Here is an 18,726-nt window from a genome sequence, read left to right on the forward strand (position 1 = left end):
AATTCAGAAATCTACCCAAACAGTAAATATTTCAGTCCTGATGCATTCGATACACTTTTATATGATAATTTTTTGTGGAAAGCAGAATGTGCCTAGTGCAGAAACAGAATGCAAATTTTAAGACTTAAATAATAATTCACCATATAAAGTGGAAAAGTTCTTATACAGTACTACGGTATTACAGTATACATTAGTTATTCGCAACTCTACAAGGACGCTGCTTTCTATCACAAAGATTTTACAGCCGTGACAATGCTGTTAAGCAGCACAAAACCACAAAAAAGGTTCAGCAGAGCATGGCGCTATGGGTGTGGATATTAAGCTGTGGCATTCTGTGCAATAGTGAACCAGTTATGCATAGTGTCAGTACATCAAGAGAAATGAGTTGTTCGTCAGCACTCTGTTTGTCAGTGTTTCTTGTTTTCAATTATTATTCAAATGTGCAGGATCACACTGGAATATTGTTGCATACCTACGAACACTCTGCAGCAATCTCTGTTGTGAAAGAGGTGGGCGATGTCCCATTAAACAATGGTTTTACCTGGCAACATCAAGCATTTCAAAGAAATGCACTACCTGCATTATTTTCTGATGGTCGACTAGTAACACCTCAAGCATGTGTCGCAAACTTTTAATGAAAAGATTAAGGTAACTGAGGCGAGTGAGAGAGACAACACTCTGTGCATGAAATAAGTTGCGTTTAAAATGTGCTAAAACACACATTTACGACACTGTAGGAAACAAGGATAAGATATGGTATGAATGGATGAAAGCGAATGGAGTAGTGAAATGAAAGGTGAAGGAGATGGGAAATGAAGAAATTAACAAGATTATGTGGGAATGGTTCATCAGTGCTTGGGCAAAAAAGTTACTCTTGTCTGGTCTCATGTTGCACAGTGAGGCTCTTAAAGTCACAGAATAGCTTGTAAATATGGAATTTAAGGCATCCACAGGATGGCTGGACAGTTTGTGGTGTTCTGCCTACTTATTTCTACATTTGTTGTCCTCGGTGTTGACGTACTGCATTGCTACACTGGTTGAAAAATGGGGTGTGGAAGTACAACACTGACCACTTTAAATAATGTAGCCAACAAGTGCACATTTGCATTTCACAGTACTTTACTTTCATTGTTCACAACCCCCCACCCCAATAATACACAGTTATATGGCCAGTGCACTATTGTTTAACTTTCGATAAGCCTCATTAATAGGTTGCAAGCGAACATCCACATACTGCTTCAATAGTTTACTATTGTACACCTACGAGCAGTAAAAACTTAACCCCACAGTTCAAAAGTCTTGCAGAATATTGCGGTATGTATTTAACAGACACTGTCATTGTTTTAGCAAAAGACCTAATTGTGTTACACTTATTTCACAGTTAATGTGTTGTTCTAATCAACAGAGGCTCTTGTCTGAAACTCGGCCATGGACTGACTGTCTCGGTACCAGAAATTGGGCCCTTATATATCCTCACAATAATAGGTGCTGAAACTACACATTGTTCAATGTTTAATTTACAGAAATTATAATTAAAACATAACTCATTAAATTAACTGAATACATCAAAAAATTGGTTCTTTTTAACAGTTTCTTCTACAAGAGTTTGGCCAAATTATTTGTTTAAATCATGAAATTAACAAATACTGTTATGCAAACGATACTTTTGACAAAATTGATACTTACTTCGGACCTCCAAATGTTTATAATTAGTACAGAATTTATATTTGTTTATAAGTCAACAATAGAATCTAAGTTACGAAACAATTACCGATTTCATCCCATAACAAAAGATACTAAGTGGGCACAGTCAAAATAAATTAGAAACTCAATTACACACATAAAACTAAGCACAAAATTAGATCTTGGGTTATATTCTTTAAAACTGAGGGTCAACCTTTCCCTTTTATAAGATGTAGATTATACTCACTCATGTTAATGCTAATTAGTTAAAAAAAAAAAGGAATTTAAGGATGCACATGGCAAAACAAGAGGGGAAGTAAAAATATCCCAGCTTGCTCCATCACAAGTTTCGAAGCTAGGCACATCGTCACGTGAAATGAAGTGTATAGGGATGTTAAGAATGTGCAGGAAAGTGTAGCAAGAGAATTGAAGACAATAATATACAACCTTATTATGAATTAAGACTGGAAAGGTGTGTCCAATGCCGATGAAATGGGACTGTTTTATTGCACACTGCCTCCACAATCTTTAGCAATTTGAGATAAAAAGAGCATCAGCAGAAAAATGCCCTAGGAAAGACTCACTTGTACTGCTGTGTGGAAACATGTTGGACAAAATGGAAAAGCAACTGGTGTCTGGATAGGTGGCAAATCACATTTTTTTTTTCAAATAAAAAAGGTGTGAGTTCTTTCAATGCCACAATGAAAACAAGGAAACCTCATTTTCCTTGACAATGCAACCTGCCACCCAAACATCAAGTTAAATGTGACATTGGCTTTGTTTCCACACCATTCAACCAGCCTCGCACAACCTACGGACCAGGGCATTATCTACACATTCAGGTCCTATTACAGGTGATTACTGATGCAATCTCTAATTCTTAGTGTTGAAGAAGCTGAAAGTGCACTTGCTCTTTAAAAGTCAGTTTCTGTCTTGGATGCAGTAAATTGGATTGGCTTGGCAGTAAGAGAAATAAAGCCCAAAACTGTTACCAAGTGCTTCAACAAAGCAGGGTTTAGAGATCAAGAACAAGATGCTTCTTTTGCCACCAAAGTTCAGCAAAATCCAGCAGTAATTGAGGAATTAATTAAAATACAAAATATTTCATGTAGTGCAGATGACTGCCTTCGAAGTGATGACATTCTGTCAGCTCACTCTGCTCTTATTTCAGCAACAGATTTAATAGAAATACACAACACAGAAGATGATAAGGAAGAAACAAAGGAAGAAGACGAAGAAGAAGAAGAAGAAGAAGAAGAAGAGCAAAATGCTGTCCCTAGAAAAATTAATTCACCTGAAGAAGCTATTGCACGAATAAACAATCTACAACACACACAAATTCTTCCTAGGTGTTGCAACTATTGTACAGTGCGAAAAAATGTGCAGGAAAAACAGTTTCAAACAGGAAATTCAAACAGGTTTCCCTCCTTGATATGTGGTGAAAAAATGTAAGGCAAATAAAAATAGAATAATATGTACACACATACAACAAGATCAAAATTTAAAGTTAGAGCAAAAATACAGAAATGCTGTATTATTTATCAATTAGTGTAATGATCTGTGTTCTATTGTACAATATACAACAGATGATCATACACTGTGCAGGAGCGAAGGTACATAAAAATGTGCATAATTACAAATTTATACTTCTGTGCATGATATCTGGCACATTTTACTTAACCTAATGCATTTTGTTTAATCCAGAAACTTCTCCAATTTGAAAAATTACAGTTCCATTTTAAGCTACTTTTACTGTGCTACAATCCCGTAACTGAAGCTAATAAATGATTTTGTGTGCAAAGAATGATTAAAAAGGACACCCACTCTACACAAAGATCCATTCAGTGCATTCTTGGGATTGAATATGTAGCTGCACAATGATCTTGTGTGAGAACGAACTTGTCATGGAAATTTTCTACCAATGAATACCACTCCTTCTATTCTAGCACTAGAAGACTTTGAGGCTGATATTCTGTAAGTAGATGTTCAACAGCTTTTATTCTCAGAGGTTAAAGTTGACATTCAGCACTGAAACTGAAGTGTAACAAGGTTTTATGAATTTGACCAGAGTTGAAGCAGCAGCCATGTGTCAGGATACTTCCTGAGAGTCAAACAAGGTAAAAAAAAAACAAGGAAAACAATAGTGTACATTTTCTTCACTGTAGGATGGTATCTCCACATTGGTGTGGGGGTGTATATTCTCCACTTTTTGAAAGAATTCAGAAAATCAGTCAAAGTTGTATTTGTGTGGGATCTAGTCTCAACAAGAAGCTCTCTCAAAACTTGATTGCAGAACTGGAACCATACGGTTTATTTCTCTTAACTCCAGTGAAAGAAACCAAACATACACTTTGACTTGGATTACTGAAAGTGTTTATGTCTGGCTATGACTTGTTTTTGAGAAACCTAAACAAGACTGTTCTTCTTGGAGCATTCGCTAAATAATTTAAGGCCATATGCTTAGCATATACAACTTTAAGTTATGAAAAAGAGGAATTTGTCATGATTGTCTCAAACCATACAGAGTGGTTAATGGACTGGAATGTTTAATATTGTAGCAAGCATTTTTCCACTCAGAACCTGTTCTGGAGAGATGTAACAGTGCCGCTGTACTATTAATCTCTCTCCTGTTTTTATATCTAAATTATCCTCTGGAAGCCACAATATGTTGTGTGGTAGAGGGTACACAGTGTACCTGTAGTATTCCATTAACTTATAACATATGGGACAGTGACAGTATAAGTGTCCCTCTACGAAATTTGAATAATTAAGGAGAAAAAGAGAACTCACCAAATACTACAAGTGTTGAGGTGTCAAAAAAATAATGAAAACTTCGCTAGCTTTCAGACAAAAACTTATAGGGAGGCAGCTGGTCTGTGAGATAGGATCATAGGAGTAAAAGGAAGCAGACGCACACGACAGGAATGCGACAGAAGGGCACATGAGCCAGTGAGTTTGTGCTACACAATACGATGATGATGATAATGATGATGACAATATGGAGGAGTGGACTAGGATGGTATTGCAGGGCAGAGAAAAGGGAGACTGGTAGAGGGCAGGTTAGCAGATACCAAGGGCCACAGGTATTATGGGAAGAAAGGGTGTGTTGCATGAATAGCTTCAATCTATGTAGTTAAGAAAAACTGGTGTTTGGGAGAAGGGCAAAGAGTACAGATAGCAATGGTTGTGAAGCAGCCATTGAACTTGAGCATGTTGTGCTCAGCAGCATATACAGCCACTGGGTGAACAACTCTGCCCTTGGTCAGGTTTGATCGACACAAAATGCTGTGCAGAGAGCCTGACGCAACTTCTCTCACCCCAATATACCTTCTGAACTATAGTCCCACCATCATGTGTTCAGTCAAAATACTGTAACTGCAGAGGTGTGTGTGTGTGTGTGGGGGGGGGGGGGGGGGGGGGGGGGGGGCAGGCATGCTGTGTGTGCAGTTATAATTGTATGTACTGCAGCTTGATAAAGAAGGATTCATCTGAAAGCTAGTGAGGTTTTCATACTTCTTTTGTGTGCCTCTTGATGACTCAACACTTCTACTATTTGCTGAGTTGTTTCCACACTCCAAAATTATTTCCAAAAAAATGTTCAAATGTGTGTGAAATCTTATGGGACGTAACTGCTAAGGTCATCAGTCCCTAAGCTTACACACTACTTGAGCTAAATTATCCTAAGGACAAACACACACACCCATGCCTGAGGGAGGACTCGAACCTCCACCGGGACCAGCCGCACAGTCCATGACTGCAGCGTCTTAGACCGCTCGGCTAATCCCATGTGGAAATTATTTCCATTCTGCCAGAACTTTCCTTATCATATCTCTACAAAATTTAATTCCTATAAGTTTACAATTCTTAATTCATATTTCTGATGCTATTGATAACAACAGTCATTCAGTGCACAAGATAAAGAGTTTATTTCCAGTCATTTATATACACAATATTTTAAGAGAAAAATAACAATTTAAGAGCTCATGGAAATAAAATTCTGACATCCATAAGTTCATTCCAATTCAGCTGATGAAGTTTCGAGTCATTCTCATTCTTCTCTGAATCTTCATTCTCAAGATAGAACCTTCCTTTTGGGGCCTCAAGATCAGATTCGCCAGCTGCACAACAGGAAATCAATTAAATATATATAATTTAACCAACATAATCATAATTTTCTTTTATGAGTGTAAAAAACACATTAACAAGATCTCTAACTTGTAAGAAACATTTTGAACACAAATCATCAGCAGTAAGAAAAAGATTTCAACTGCAAAGTAAAAATTGGTTAATTTCTTGAAGTCAAGCGTAGTGCTAAATGTGCAAAGAAATAGCAAAGCAAAGTGATCTCTGCCACTGTTTTCACAAAACATTGTGAATTTCATGTAACATTCATCAGCTTGGAAACCTTCATACACTGTATCTTTGTACAGCTTCAATTGAACTCTAGTTTTTATATTACATGCCCATCTGCATGATTCCAAATCACACTAAAGCAATGATATTTACTTTAACACAAATCTACTGAGTTTAATTACTAAATTTAAAAAAAAAATGTTTTTGTGCAAGAAACTGGGAAACTTCATTAGCAGCAAGAATTTTAGAAGAGCTGCTCTCTCATTTCTAATAAAAATGGAATGTTCTCACTTTCAGAGTAACTGCAATCTTTGGGTTCATGAAATTATTTTCTGTTCCTGATTGTACTGTTCTCCAAAACTATTTTCTATAGAACAGCAGCCAACTTTGTCAATACTAAAGTACCTAGTAAATAACATTTTCAATTCTGAAGAGCACATCACCTGATAATATCAGTCACTCATTTGCTTTTTCAAGTTTAGAAGTGTTAAAAGTGACAGACAAGGAAACCTTTTACAAAATTATCCCACTCATTTCACTATTTAAATCATCCATTATGAGATTTTCATTCTGCAACAGAGTGTGCGCTGATATGAAACTTCCTGGCAGATTAAAACTGTGTGCTGGACCAAGACTCGAACTTGGGACCTTTGCCTTCCACAGGCGAGTGCTTTACCATCTGAGCTACCTAAGCACAACTCATGACCCGTCCTCACAGCTTTACTTCTGCCAGTACCTTGTCTTCTACCTTCCAAACTTTACAGAAGCTCTCCTGCGAACCTTGCAGAACTAGCACTCCTGAAAGAAAGGATATCAATAGTACTACCTTCTGTTGCATGTTGGACGCAATGTTGCCCTGTATTACAGAATAGGTGAAGCTTCGAGGAAATTATACCGACTGTGACATGTCATCGCACTGTATTTAGAAAGTGGATGCCCTCAAAGAAATAGCAAAAAATGTTCCGATGCAGAGCAGAAAGGTTAAAGACAGGCATATAAGAATAACTGTTCCTAATTTTCTGATGTAGTGGACATCTTAAACTTGACATAAACTTTACTTGTCAGTGTTTGCAAATGTTTCGTTATCTGCACAAAAGCCTCTGCTCATCACTCAGACTTTAGATGCTTTTGTTTCAGTTGTTATTCTTACCATGGAAAAATGAACTATTGAAATTATTAGGTTGGTACATAATTTTATAGCATTTTTGTTTTGCATGTTGGTATTCTGACTGCTATGGGTTTATTAATCAAGTGTCATTTTTTCTTTACAGTTCACTGTTGCTATGTGAGTTTAGATATTGTCATTTTGTTATTTGGAGGCAGTGGCTGGAGCTGTGGGCTCTAGAGTTCCAAGGAGAGAAATTGTAAAATGTCTGATATATTCTTCAGTTTGAGTTCAATATATGGGCGACAGCAGCACAGGCAGCCATAACCATTTGTGTCTTGTATAGGGATAATTCCATTTGACAAAGCTTGGCAAGAAAATGGTTTTCTCATTTTAAGGAGAATCGTTTCGACATTAGTGACTCTCCACATTTACGAGGGCAGTTTAATAAGTAATGCACCACATTTTTTTTCTGAAACAGGGGTTGTTTTATTCAGCATTGAAATACACCAGGTTATTCCCCAATCTTTTAGCTACACAACACTATTTTTCAACGTAATCTCCATTCAATGCTACGGCCTTACGCCACCTTGAAATGAGGGCCTGTATGCCTGCACAGTACCATTCCACTGGTCGATGTCGGAGCCAACGTCGTACTGCATCAATAACTTCTTCATCATCCGCGTAGTGCCTCCCACGGATTGCGTCCTTCATTGGGCCAAACATATGGAAATCCGACGGTGCGAGATCGGGGCTGTAGGGTGCATGAGGAAGAACAGTCCACTGAAGTTTTGTGAGCTCCTCTCGGGTGCGAAGACTTGTGTGAGGTCTTGCGTTGTCATGAAGAAGAAGAAGTTCGTTCAGATTTTTGTGCCTACGAACACGCTGAAGTCGTTCCTTCAATTTCTGAAGAGTAGCACAATACACTTCAGAGTTGATCATTTGACCATGGGGAAGGACATCGAACAGAATAACCCCTTCAGCGTCCCAGAAGACTGTAACCATGACTTTAGGGGCTGAGGGTATGGCTTTAAACTTTTTCTTGGTAGGGGAGTGGGTGTGGCGCCACTCCATTGATTGCCATTTTGTTTCAGGTTCGAAGTGATGAACCCATGTTTCATCGCCTGTAACAATCTTTGACAAGAAATTGTCACCCTCAGCCACATGACGAGCAAGCAATTCCGCACAGATGGTTCTCCTTTGCTCTTTATGGTGTTCGGTTAGACAACGAGGGACCCAGCGGGAACAAACCTTTGAATATCCCAACTGGTGAACAATTGTGACAGCACTACCAACAGAGATGTCAAGTTGAGCACTGAGTTGTTTGATGGTGATCCGTCGATCATCTCGAACGAGTGTGTTCGCACGCTCCGCCATTGCGGGAGTCACAGCTGTGCACGGCCGGCCCGCACACGGGAGATCAGACAGTCTTGCTTGACCTTGCGGCAATGATGACACACGCTTTGCCCAACGACTCACCGTGCTTTTGTCCACTGCCAGATCACCGTAGACATTCTGCAAGCGCCTATGCATATTTGAGATGCCCTGGTTTTCCGCCAAAGGAAACTCGATCACTGCCGATTGTTTGCAACGCACATCCGTTACAGACGCCATTTTAACAGCTCCGTACAGCGCTGCCACCTGTCGGAAGTCAATGAAACTATACGAGACGAAGCCGGAATGTTTGAAAATATTCCACAAGAAATTTCCGGTTTTTTCAACCAAAATTGGCCGAGAAAAAAAATGTGTTGCATTACTTATTGAACTGCCCTCGTAGAAGACCTTCAAGGTTTGACGAAATCGATTAAATGCATTAATTCACAATGATCCAACAAGAATCAGCAAATTTAATGAACTGTGATCATTCCACCATCGTGTGACATTTTCAAGCAATGGGGAGGATTCAAAAACCAGGTACATGAGTACAATCAGGTGTATGGGTACCTCATGTTCTAGGCCAAAATAACAAAAATCAGCAGGTGACCATATGTGTGTCTGTGCTTGCTCACAATCAACTGTCTCACGAACAGCGCCAACAATTCCTACCCTCTATTGTTACTGGTGATGACAAATGGCGTCTTTATGCTAGCACATGGAAAAGAAAGGAATGGTTGAGCCCAAACAAAGAAGCACCTCCCCGTACAAAAACCTGCATGCATCAACAAAAGATAAAGCTATGAATCTGGTGGAACAGCAACAGCATGTTGTACTACAAACTGCTTCCCTGAGAAGTAACCATCATTGCTGACATTTACTGTCAACATCTCGTAGAAGCGTTGCAAGAACAATGACCAGGAACACTGCGTGAAGTGATCATACTCCATGATAATGCCCACCTGCATTCCGCTAGACTGACAAAAAATGTTGTACAGGAGTTGGGTTGGGAAATTACTCCATACCCACCTTATTCACCTGATCTTGTGCCCTCAGATCTTCCCTCCTTCCACACTCTATTGAACTTTCAAGGAAATTCATTTCTGGATGAAAATGCGCACCTCGAAACCATGTGCTTTCTAGAGTCACAGAATCAAGAAGTTACCCCAGCACTGGAAGACTGTCATAAATAGTGAAGGGGAATATATTACTGATGACTAAAGTCTCTGTTATGTGTATCTGTTGTGTTTATTAAACTTACAGGGAAAATGCAACGAACTTATGCACTAAGCCAATAATTTGTTACTATTGTCACGGAATGTATTCTATGAAACTTGTTTACTTAGTTTTGGGTATAAAATTATGTAACATTGTTTTTCTATGAAAGTGGGGAAAAACAGGTTTCCTAATTGCAGAACTGACACTGAAATTTAAATTTGCTGCCTCCAGTATGTAATTTTTTCTGAACACACTCTCTGCATACTCATTTCTGATTTCCATACACATTTTCAATCAGAATTAGAGTATATTGCAGTAGCTACAAATTTAAATAACATTTATAGGTATATTTGCAACATTCATTGTATTTAATTATAATAGTTTCATGGAAACAAAACAATTGGTAGCAAATTTCACATTTGTTTTGCACACTGCAGTTCTGCCAGCACTTTTATTATAACATACAGCTTTCTACATCCCAGTTCAAGTTCAAAATGATGCATTACTAGACAGTGCTTTATTAACAAAAATGTTTAATTTCATGCTCTCTGTTATTTCAGAAAACTAGTAACAGCTATTATGATACACTTCCTACAATGTTACATTCAATCAACATTATTTTGAACATAATAAAATAAAAAATTGTCATATTCCATGTCTCCTGTTCTCTACTGCGGCTCTGAAAGAACTAACACATGAATCTTATGAATCATGAATGAATATGTGAAGGTTAAACATGCTGAGAAAGAATACCAGGGGTATAATGCTTTCATGGAGTAGGAAACTGAAAGACAGTTATCAGGAGCCCATGACTATTACACTAGAGAACTGGATGATTGCACAACCACGACCTACACAGCAAGGGAGGAAACTGATACAATTGACAAACTTACAAATTCTTCTTCAGATGCTACTCAGCGATGAATTATTGTAAAATGTAAGTATGCTCCATTTAATTTTATTTTTAAATTGGTTTAATTTATCTTCACCTCACTTTAAAACAAAAGGCTAAGTATTATAAGGATCTGTAAGTTGAAATGTCTGGTATTAGTAATTCTTTGATGTGGAGTGTTCTGTGCCTACTCATTGCCTGGTATGCCTACACATTTCAGTAAGCAGACATTAGCACACACACATTTAAACTGCAGTGAGTTGCGTACTTCCTACATCACTGTCAATGGTGCTTTGTGAGCAATTTTTTCAGAAAATGTTTGAATCATAGCATCAAAGTCTGGGTGAGTTGCCAAATTACATTCAGTTGTCAAGATCTCTGAATCTGAGAGATGTTGTTGATGCATAGTTTATACAAGACCTTTTTAACATGAGTCAGACTTCTGAATAACCCTTCTATTTCGGCTACAATTGTAGGAATTGTGTAAAAGTTGCACAAAGCTTTATATTTGGCAATAAGCTTGAAATTTTAAGCTCAAGCATCTTACTCTCGAGGTCTAATGGTTCCAAAGAAATGTATTCAAAGTTTTAAGTACAAATTGTTTTCCAATATTTAATTTCTTCTTCTTTATCTGTTGTGACATTATTATGGTATTCATTGATAATTAACTCGTATGCTTTAGTGACCTGATTGTCAGTCATCTTTGATTATTTCCACAAAATGCAAATGCTTCATTTAAAACCGTCACAGTTTTGTGATTTTCAAGTTAGACACTAAATTGTGAATAATAACATACAATAAATTTAACTTCTGAATTCAAATCTGCCACTTCACTCTTGGTTTCGTCAAGAAAAAATTTCCTCTCATTAGGGTGCACCTCTGTAAATACAAGACTGATATTAATTGCATGGGCAGCAACTTTAGATTAGGGAGAATGATGTCTCAATTTTCATGACAGTATTTTAAGTCATTTAATAAGCTCTCAAAGTATCTTATCTCAACATCAATTGTAGTATTTTGAGCTTGTAGTAATTTGCTTCTGTAGCCAATTGGTACGAACAACTTGAGCTAAATTGATGCCACGATTAAACACTTGAACAATCACACAACAAAAACACACTGTACCACAGAAGTGTTTCAGCTGTCCAATTTAACTTACTGAAAGTTTCAACAGCAATGGCAATGTTATTCAAGTAAGCTGAAATCGGTATTGCAGTGTCAACCTGAGCTCTCCAACAGGTATCAGACATGGAATATAATGAACTTTCAATACACTGTTTCAGTGTTTATCACTGTTGTGGACTACTACTGAATAGTTTGAAAAGGAGTTGAATCACGGTGGGAAAAAAAAAGTATCTGCTTTATGACAAGTCTCAGCTGTGTGCACTCCACATAAGGCTGTGATAAGTACACAGAGAAAATTTTGCAAGAGGATTGTATATGACCTCCTTTACAAGAATTCTAATATTGCTTCCATTATCTTAACTTTGTCTGTGGCATTCACTGATAAGGACTAAATATTTCAGAAGTGTTGATCGTATTAAATGTGCAATAGCAACTCTTGTTTTCTGATTACAATTTATGGATTCCAAAACCATTCATTTATTTCATATTTATTAATTTCCTTCTTGAAGTAAACATAACACAGGACAAATGTCCTTAGTTCAATATGACTTGAATCAGGATTTGCATCAAAAGTAACTGAATAATACTCATTTTCACTTGGACCCAAGATGGTACTCTTGACATGATGGGCACAACTAAAAAAAAAAAAAAAAAATTCATTATGAGACTCACTTGACACATAATGCACTTTTAAACCCTTTCTAGCTTCTTTTGGTCTTTGACCTTTCTAAAGTGTTTTGCAAGGAAAGACTCATAGTGACTCAGAATCTGTAATATTCTGAGGACATTTCCATTACTTGGATCTCCTATTTTCTGAGTTGAACCTCTGAAGACCATGCCTTTAGTCAAGAAATAATGAAACATCAAGTAACAAGAGAGTTCACATGTAAGTTGCCTATCCTACGAGCGACCAAATAAGAACACACTTTATTTTTGAGCATCGACATGGCCAATGCACCTGTTGCACGTCATTTCATTTCTTCACTTTTACATTTATCCCAAGACAACTACATAAAAATAGAAATAATTTGTGTTTACTCTTAAATGCAAAATATTTTCTGTATACTTGTTTTTTGGAATCGGAAGTGCAATATCTTTGAATGCTGTTGACAAACCTACCAGATTATAACAATATTTCACAGCTGTTGCTGTGTATGTTTTTTGGGGAAATGTTTTGGTAGGATTTCCAGCATCATTTAAAAGACTCCATCATAATGTGGCTTTAGAGCATGATGACTGAAGAAAATATTGAGCAGTCAAAGTTAAACATGAAACAGAACTGGGTGCAATTTATTGTCCCATATGACTCGTATAGAACTGAAGAACAGAAGTGGAAAGGAAGAGCCAGTTCGGTTATGCTGGTGCTGGGCTAATGTTCTTTTATTTATTGTGTGATACAAAATTTGTTTTACAATAGCAGTGTGATATTTGCCCTGTGGGTCCAAACCTTGATAGACTTGGGAGCCCCCCCAGGAGGCTAGGGCCCTGGGGATTTTGCCCCCCCCCCCCCCCCCATTCACCCTGTCCCCCTTCCCAACCTCAAGTCATTGGAGCTGGCCACTGCATGGTGCTGGCTCGACACACCACGCTGGGATTGCAGTCTGGCAGGTGGAGTGGAGACTGTGTCAGGTGTGGTGGGTAAAGGGAGAGAAAGGCAGTAGGCACGAAGGGGGGTTACGGTTGAGTAGCTAGCAGCTCAGCAGATGGCATCCTATTTGCTTGCTAGGGATGTGGGAGGAGGGGGTGGCATGTGTATGGTCTAAGCATGTGCCGCATGGGCACCAGAGCAGGTGGGGAGCAATCCACAATGACGGTGATGTGGACTGGGAGGGAGGTGACAAGACAGAGGAAAGGAAAACTGTTGGGTGGGGGGCATGGGGACAGAGGGTTAACGGAAATTGGGGCCAGGACAGGTATGGGAGTGAAAGATGTGTTGAAAGGATAACGCTCATCTGAATAATGCAGAAAAGCTGGCCACAGTTTAGCAGTGGCCATTCATTTTAGTGGACAGCTCGTTAGTTTTATATTGACTTGAAAAACTGTGTCAGTGATTGCAGCAGAGTTGGTATACACCATGGCTGCTTTAACAGGAGGCATTGCCTCTGATGGGGTAGTATAAACTTTCCTGATCTCAATTTCTGTTAATCCAGTATTCTCAAAACCTCCATCCAACAGTTTCCATTTCCTCTGCCTTGTCACCCCTTCCTACTACATGTCTCTGCATCATCTTCATCGTGCTGTGTGTTCCTCCCCGCCGGCTCTGGTACCTGAGCATCACACACCTAGCCCATGCATCTGTCACACCTCCCTCCCACATTCCTACCCAGTAAACTTATTGTCTTCCTCCAAGCTGCTAACTAACTACACCCAATCCCATTTACTTTCTCCCACCTCTCTCTCCCTCTACTAACCCCACCCAACACAATCCCCACCCCATCCTAGTCCATGTTCCGAACTGCAATCCTGGCATTTTGTGCCCAGCTGGCACCATGTAGGGCCTCTGTAGTTCGAGAAAGGATTCATTTTGAAAGCAAGCAAGTTTTCCTTCTTTTTCGTGTGTGGCTATCAACAACTCAATGCTTCTGCTATTCAGTGAATGGTCTCCTCTATCCACAAATTACTTACATTCTCTCAAAACTTTCTTACTATAATACCACCATTTATTGTTGTACAGGGTGGTATCTATTGTATCCGTCAACTGCAGTTGGCAACCCAGCCAAAATGTGCATTAAATGTTGCACACACACACGCACACACACACACACACACACACACACACACACACACACACACACACACACACACACACACATCTATGCTATTGTGAAACATATGTTTTCTACTGACTGAATGTCGACAGCTCTTAAGGCAAGCGTTTAGAGCCCATGTTTACATGACTCTTTTTCCTTGTTTTGGTTCACATTACCCTATAATCTTAGTAACAACAGTTCTGGTATATGTATTACACTATCAGAGATATCAGAACAATTTTCATTTACAAATTTCGACTCGGTCATTTCCAGATCAGGAGTCCTTATCTCAAATTGACATATTTACCCTTCTCCATCATCCCTGAAAGTTTGTATCCTCATTACAGAATCACCCCAAATCTGTCTGCAGCCTTCTGTGACTTGTAGTTAACGCGAATGATGAGTTTCAGGCATGAAAATTTTATAATGCTATTACTTAATGCTTCCTCCATCACATGGCACTTCTCGTCAATCAAGATAATTGATTCTCAGCCAGTTATACTGTTATTCATTGTTTATGCCAATAAGAGCACAAATTATGGCAGTTATTATCCTGAACAGAAAATAATTTCTCTAATTATTTTGGAGCATGCTCATGATTAGATCAGAAAGGTTTATTATCTTTACAGCAACAATTGGTACATTAGTGCTGATTTGGTTGAGAAACAAATGAGTAAGAGCACAAATGATGCCAGTGCAATGTCCCGAAACATGATGGAGTTCTAAAATTTTAGTTAAGTCACTTGCTACAGCTGTCACAAACACGAAGAAATGCATTTTAGCCATCAGATATACAAATTATACTTCAATCTTTACTGATTTTGGTCCTACACTGCAATTTAAATTAGTTTCAGCTTGATATTTGACTCACTGGAGGAGACATGATTTCATTGCCCACGTAACACCTATTTGCGAGCCGGCTTTTTCTACCATGCCGCCAGCAGTTCGGTTGGTAAGGTGCCCCTCTTGCCATGCTGTGGATAAAAAGAACTTCGTGGTGTCGCGCATCATATGCATATCTTGTGTTTGTCAACTCTCATTGTAAAGTGGTATTTTCTGGAATTGCAGTGTTCTCCAGGCATCAGGTATTGTCAATAAATGTTTTGTGTTGGCATTGCATTAACAACAACAGTGCAGCACATCTGAACACACATTCAAAGTTGTCATCCAAGAACACATTCACTGGCTGTGAAGATAATGTTATAATGCAAAATATTCCTCTGAATTCAATGATAGTAATGGACTATGCATACCACTCTGTTATGATACATAAAGATCCAACAAATCAGTGGAGGAAAATAGATATTTTGCTCTGGGTGGTAGGAAATGCTCCATTGGATGAAGTTGAACTTAGCATGCATAAGGCAGTGCTAATGGAATTTTTAGTGCTGTATGAGCCAAACACTCTACACTACCAGATGATTCATGAAGGACCGTGACAAGTTTTGAACACATCTTGTGACCATGCTAAAATCTGTTTCTTTTGCCAAAACACAGCAGAGTGTCACTAAAATTCTAATGCATTTAAAACAGCAATTGTGACAGAACCTTGAAACAGTACCATATTAAACTAGCAACTGAGGGCACGATAGGTCAATAGTTAATGAAAATGCCCATTCTCATTATAAAAATCAACATGCAACTTCACTTACATTGTTGTTGAAAAGCCCACAGAAATTCTCATTCCATCAGCTAAGGTCCTTAAAACTGCATTATGTCATTGAAAAATACTCTCCTCTCTGGGCACATCATTTTCCAAAATCTTTTTTCAATAGCTCATACCATTTATGAAATACGATGGATTTGTGAATATTTCATTCTGGCTTTTTCACTGGTGCATGCGTTCATCACAGAGCGATCTTTACATGCATTCCATTTTCTCGAGACTGAAGACAGGTAGTGATATCCTTCCACATTTAAAGAATAATTCAATATGTTATCTATATTTCATACACAGAACATAGGACTTCACATGCACCAAACATAATATCATATTGATAGTTATTTTTCACTGTAAACTTTAAGAATTTCATGGAGTAGTTCACTTGATATTAAAATATCACAATAACTACGACCATTAGCAATATGATAGCCAGTTCATCATTAAGCTATAAGATGTGCAAGGATCAGAGTTTAGTATTGAATAGTTTGTTTAAAATCATTTGAGAAAGACTGCAGATCAGCCAGCTTGTCAGCTTGTTGTTATGCAGACAAGTGAGATTGACAAGTTTCGCGTCGAGTAGGCCTGGCATTGTCGTCATGCGCTGACGTACTCAGCACACACTGGCAACTATGCTTCGCAATTCATCTTTTCTTAGGTGAATTGAAAGTCCTCAAAGTTACAAGAGGTTTACTTAACCATATGTAACACCAGTACATCAGACTCTGAACAGCATACAACAGGCCGCACAAGAACACATCAATGAAAATTAAAGAAATAAAGTGAGGACTTATCCGAAATCATCTCATACCATTTCTTTCACACTCAGTTGTGACAATATTTCATCCATCCTGGATTTTCCATTGTTTGTTAAACTCAGTTGTGAGTTACTGAGAGCTCAGACATCTCTTTGCTCAAAGAGAACAATGAGCTATGCACAACACAAAGCATTTGGTAACAGCTTTCATGCAATTGCTTGGTGAGGCTGGCAGCTTTGTAAACAATGTAGTTTAGGCCCAGCCTCTATTGGTATCTTACACAACCATAGTTCAAATTATCTCACACTGACATTGCTATGTTCAAGTGTCCACATAATCTCAGTTACAGCTAGCAGACAAACATAAAACTTTTCTTTCGGTATTATATAGGCCAAACAGGTCAGGATTTTATGATCAGAGTCAAGGAACATATCAGGCCAAACAAAAAAGACTGCTTTCGGCTAAATGGTCTGAATTTAAACATAATAATTCTTTTTTTTTTTTTTTAATGATTCACAATTCAGTAAAGCAGTTAGCTGATGACATACCAGTAATTTATAAAATAATAATGTGATGTTGTATTTAGTTATAACATGATGATTGGGGGGGGGGGGGGGGGAGAGGGGGGAGGGAGAGGGCAAGGGATGGGCATAGGGATAGGGAGCACTTATGAACATATAATAAACAACTGATGGCATCTGTCAAATTTTTATGTATAAACAGCTAAAGATATCTATCAAATTTTGAACATATGAAGACAATTGTAAGCAGTCGGATAACATTTGTTACCACGATCTGATGTAATACCAAATGCAGACAATCCATGCATATAAAATGCCCAAAAATTCTGTATTTCATGTTTTGTTAATAACATTGCACCTTCTAATGTAGGCAATGGTTTGACAGTGAAAACAAAATTACCTGCAACTTTGACAGAAGCCTTCATAAGTAAAATTAATCACAAATACAGTGAGATGCTGATCCTGATACACAATGCTGGAATTACACTCAAGCATATTTTATTGATTAACATTACTACAAAACTATACGACTGTACACATTTATTTCTGCCACGATGTGTGTTACTGTACATGAAGTAGAAATTTGCTGTGATTTATTTTAATCATTCTTTTTAAACACCACGTTTGGGACTATTTCCATCATCTGTGAAAGCAATGTACTTATTAAATTTTTTACATTTCTTTCTATTTAGTTAAGGAGAAAGAAGAGCAAGCAGAAGAAAATTTATAGCTGTATTTGTGAGTAGTGATAGATAAAATAAAGGGAAATATACATTTAACCTACATGTTACAACACAGAAAATTATACTAACCTTCTATCCGTAGCGACATTTCCAAAGTGTCTTCAGAAATATTCAATACTGTAGCAATTATAAAACCTGACACCTCAGGTGTGTAATTGCTTGTCATTTTTAACTTCTAGAATAAAAATAAACATATAAATATCAAACATATGGATTTGGACAAACATACGACAAACAAAAAGCATGTTGAAAGTACCTAAAACCACAGAGTTGAACATAGTAATACATTACCACCAAAACAAAATCAACTTAATAACTTACTGGTGACACCTTTGCCTGTTGAGGGCAAGTGCTCTCGACTGATCTATCCAACAACAACTCACAACTCATTATCACAGCTTTGCTTCCACCAGTACCTCATCTCCTATCTTCCAAACTTCACAGAATCTTTACTGCAAAGCTTGTAGGACTTGGCTCCTGGAAGAAAAGATATTGCGTAGGCATGGCTTAGCCACAGCCTGGAGGATGTTTCCAGAATAGCAGA

General features: G+C 38.1%; 1 protein-coding gene across 1 annotated transcript in view; it reads right to left on the reverse strand.

The window, feature by feature from the left end:
• Nucleotides 1-5,585: 5,585 nt before the first annotated feature.
• Nucleotides 5,586-18,726, reverse strand: part of LOC126179242 (uncharacterized) — a 54,840-nt gene continuing 41,699 nt past the window's right edge. The window contains exons 3-4 of the mRNA XM_049924593.1: nucleotides 18,252-18,357; nucleotides 5,586-5,801 (exon numbers count right to left, since the gene is read on the reverse strand). Of these exons, the coding sequence (XP_049780550.1) occupies nucleotides 5,665-5,801; nucleotides 18,252-18,357 (243 nt within the window). The 3' untranslated portion in view covers nucleotides 5,586-5,664. The remainder of the gene's footprint in view (nucleotides 5,802-18,251; nucleotides 18,358-18,726) is intronic.

The sequence above is a fragment of the Schistocerca cancellata genome, chromosome 1 (assembly GCF_023864275.1).
Source record: "Schistocerca cancellata isolate TAMUIC-IGC-003103 chromosome 1, iqSchCanc2.1, whole genome shotgun sequence".
Taxonomy (NCBI): domain Eukaryota; kingdom Metazoa; phylum Arthropoda; class Insecta; order Orthoptera; family Acrididae; genus Schistocerca; species Schistocerca cancellata.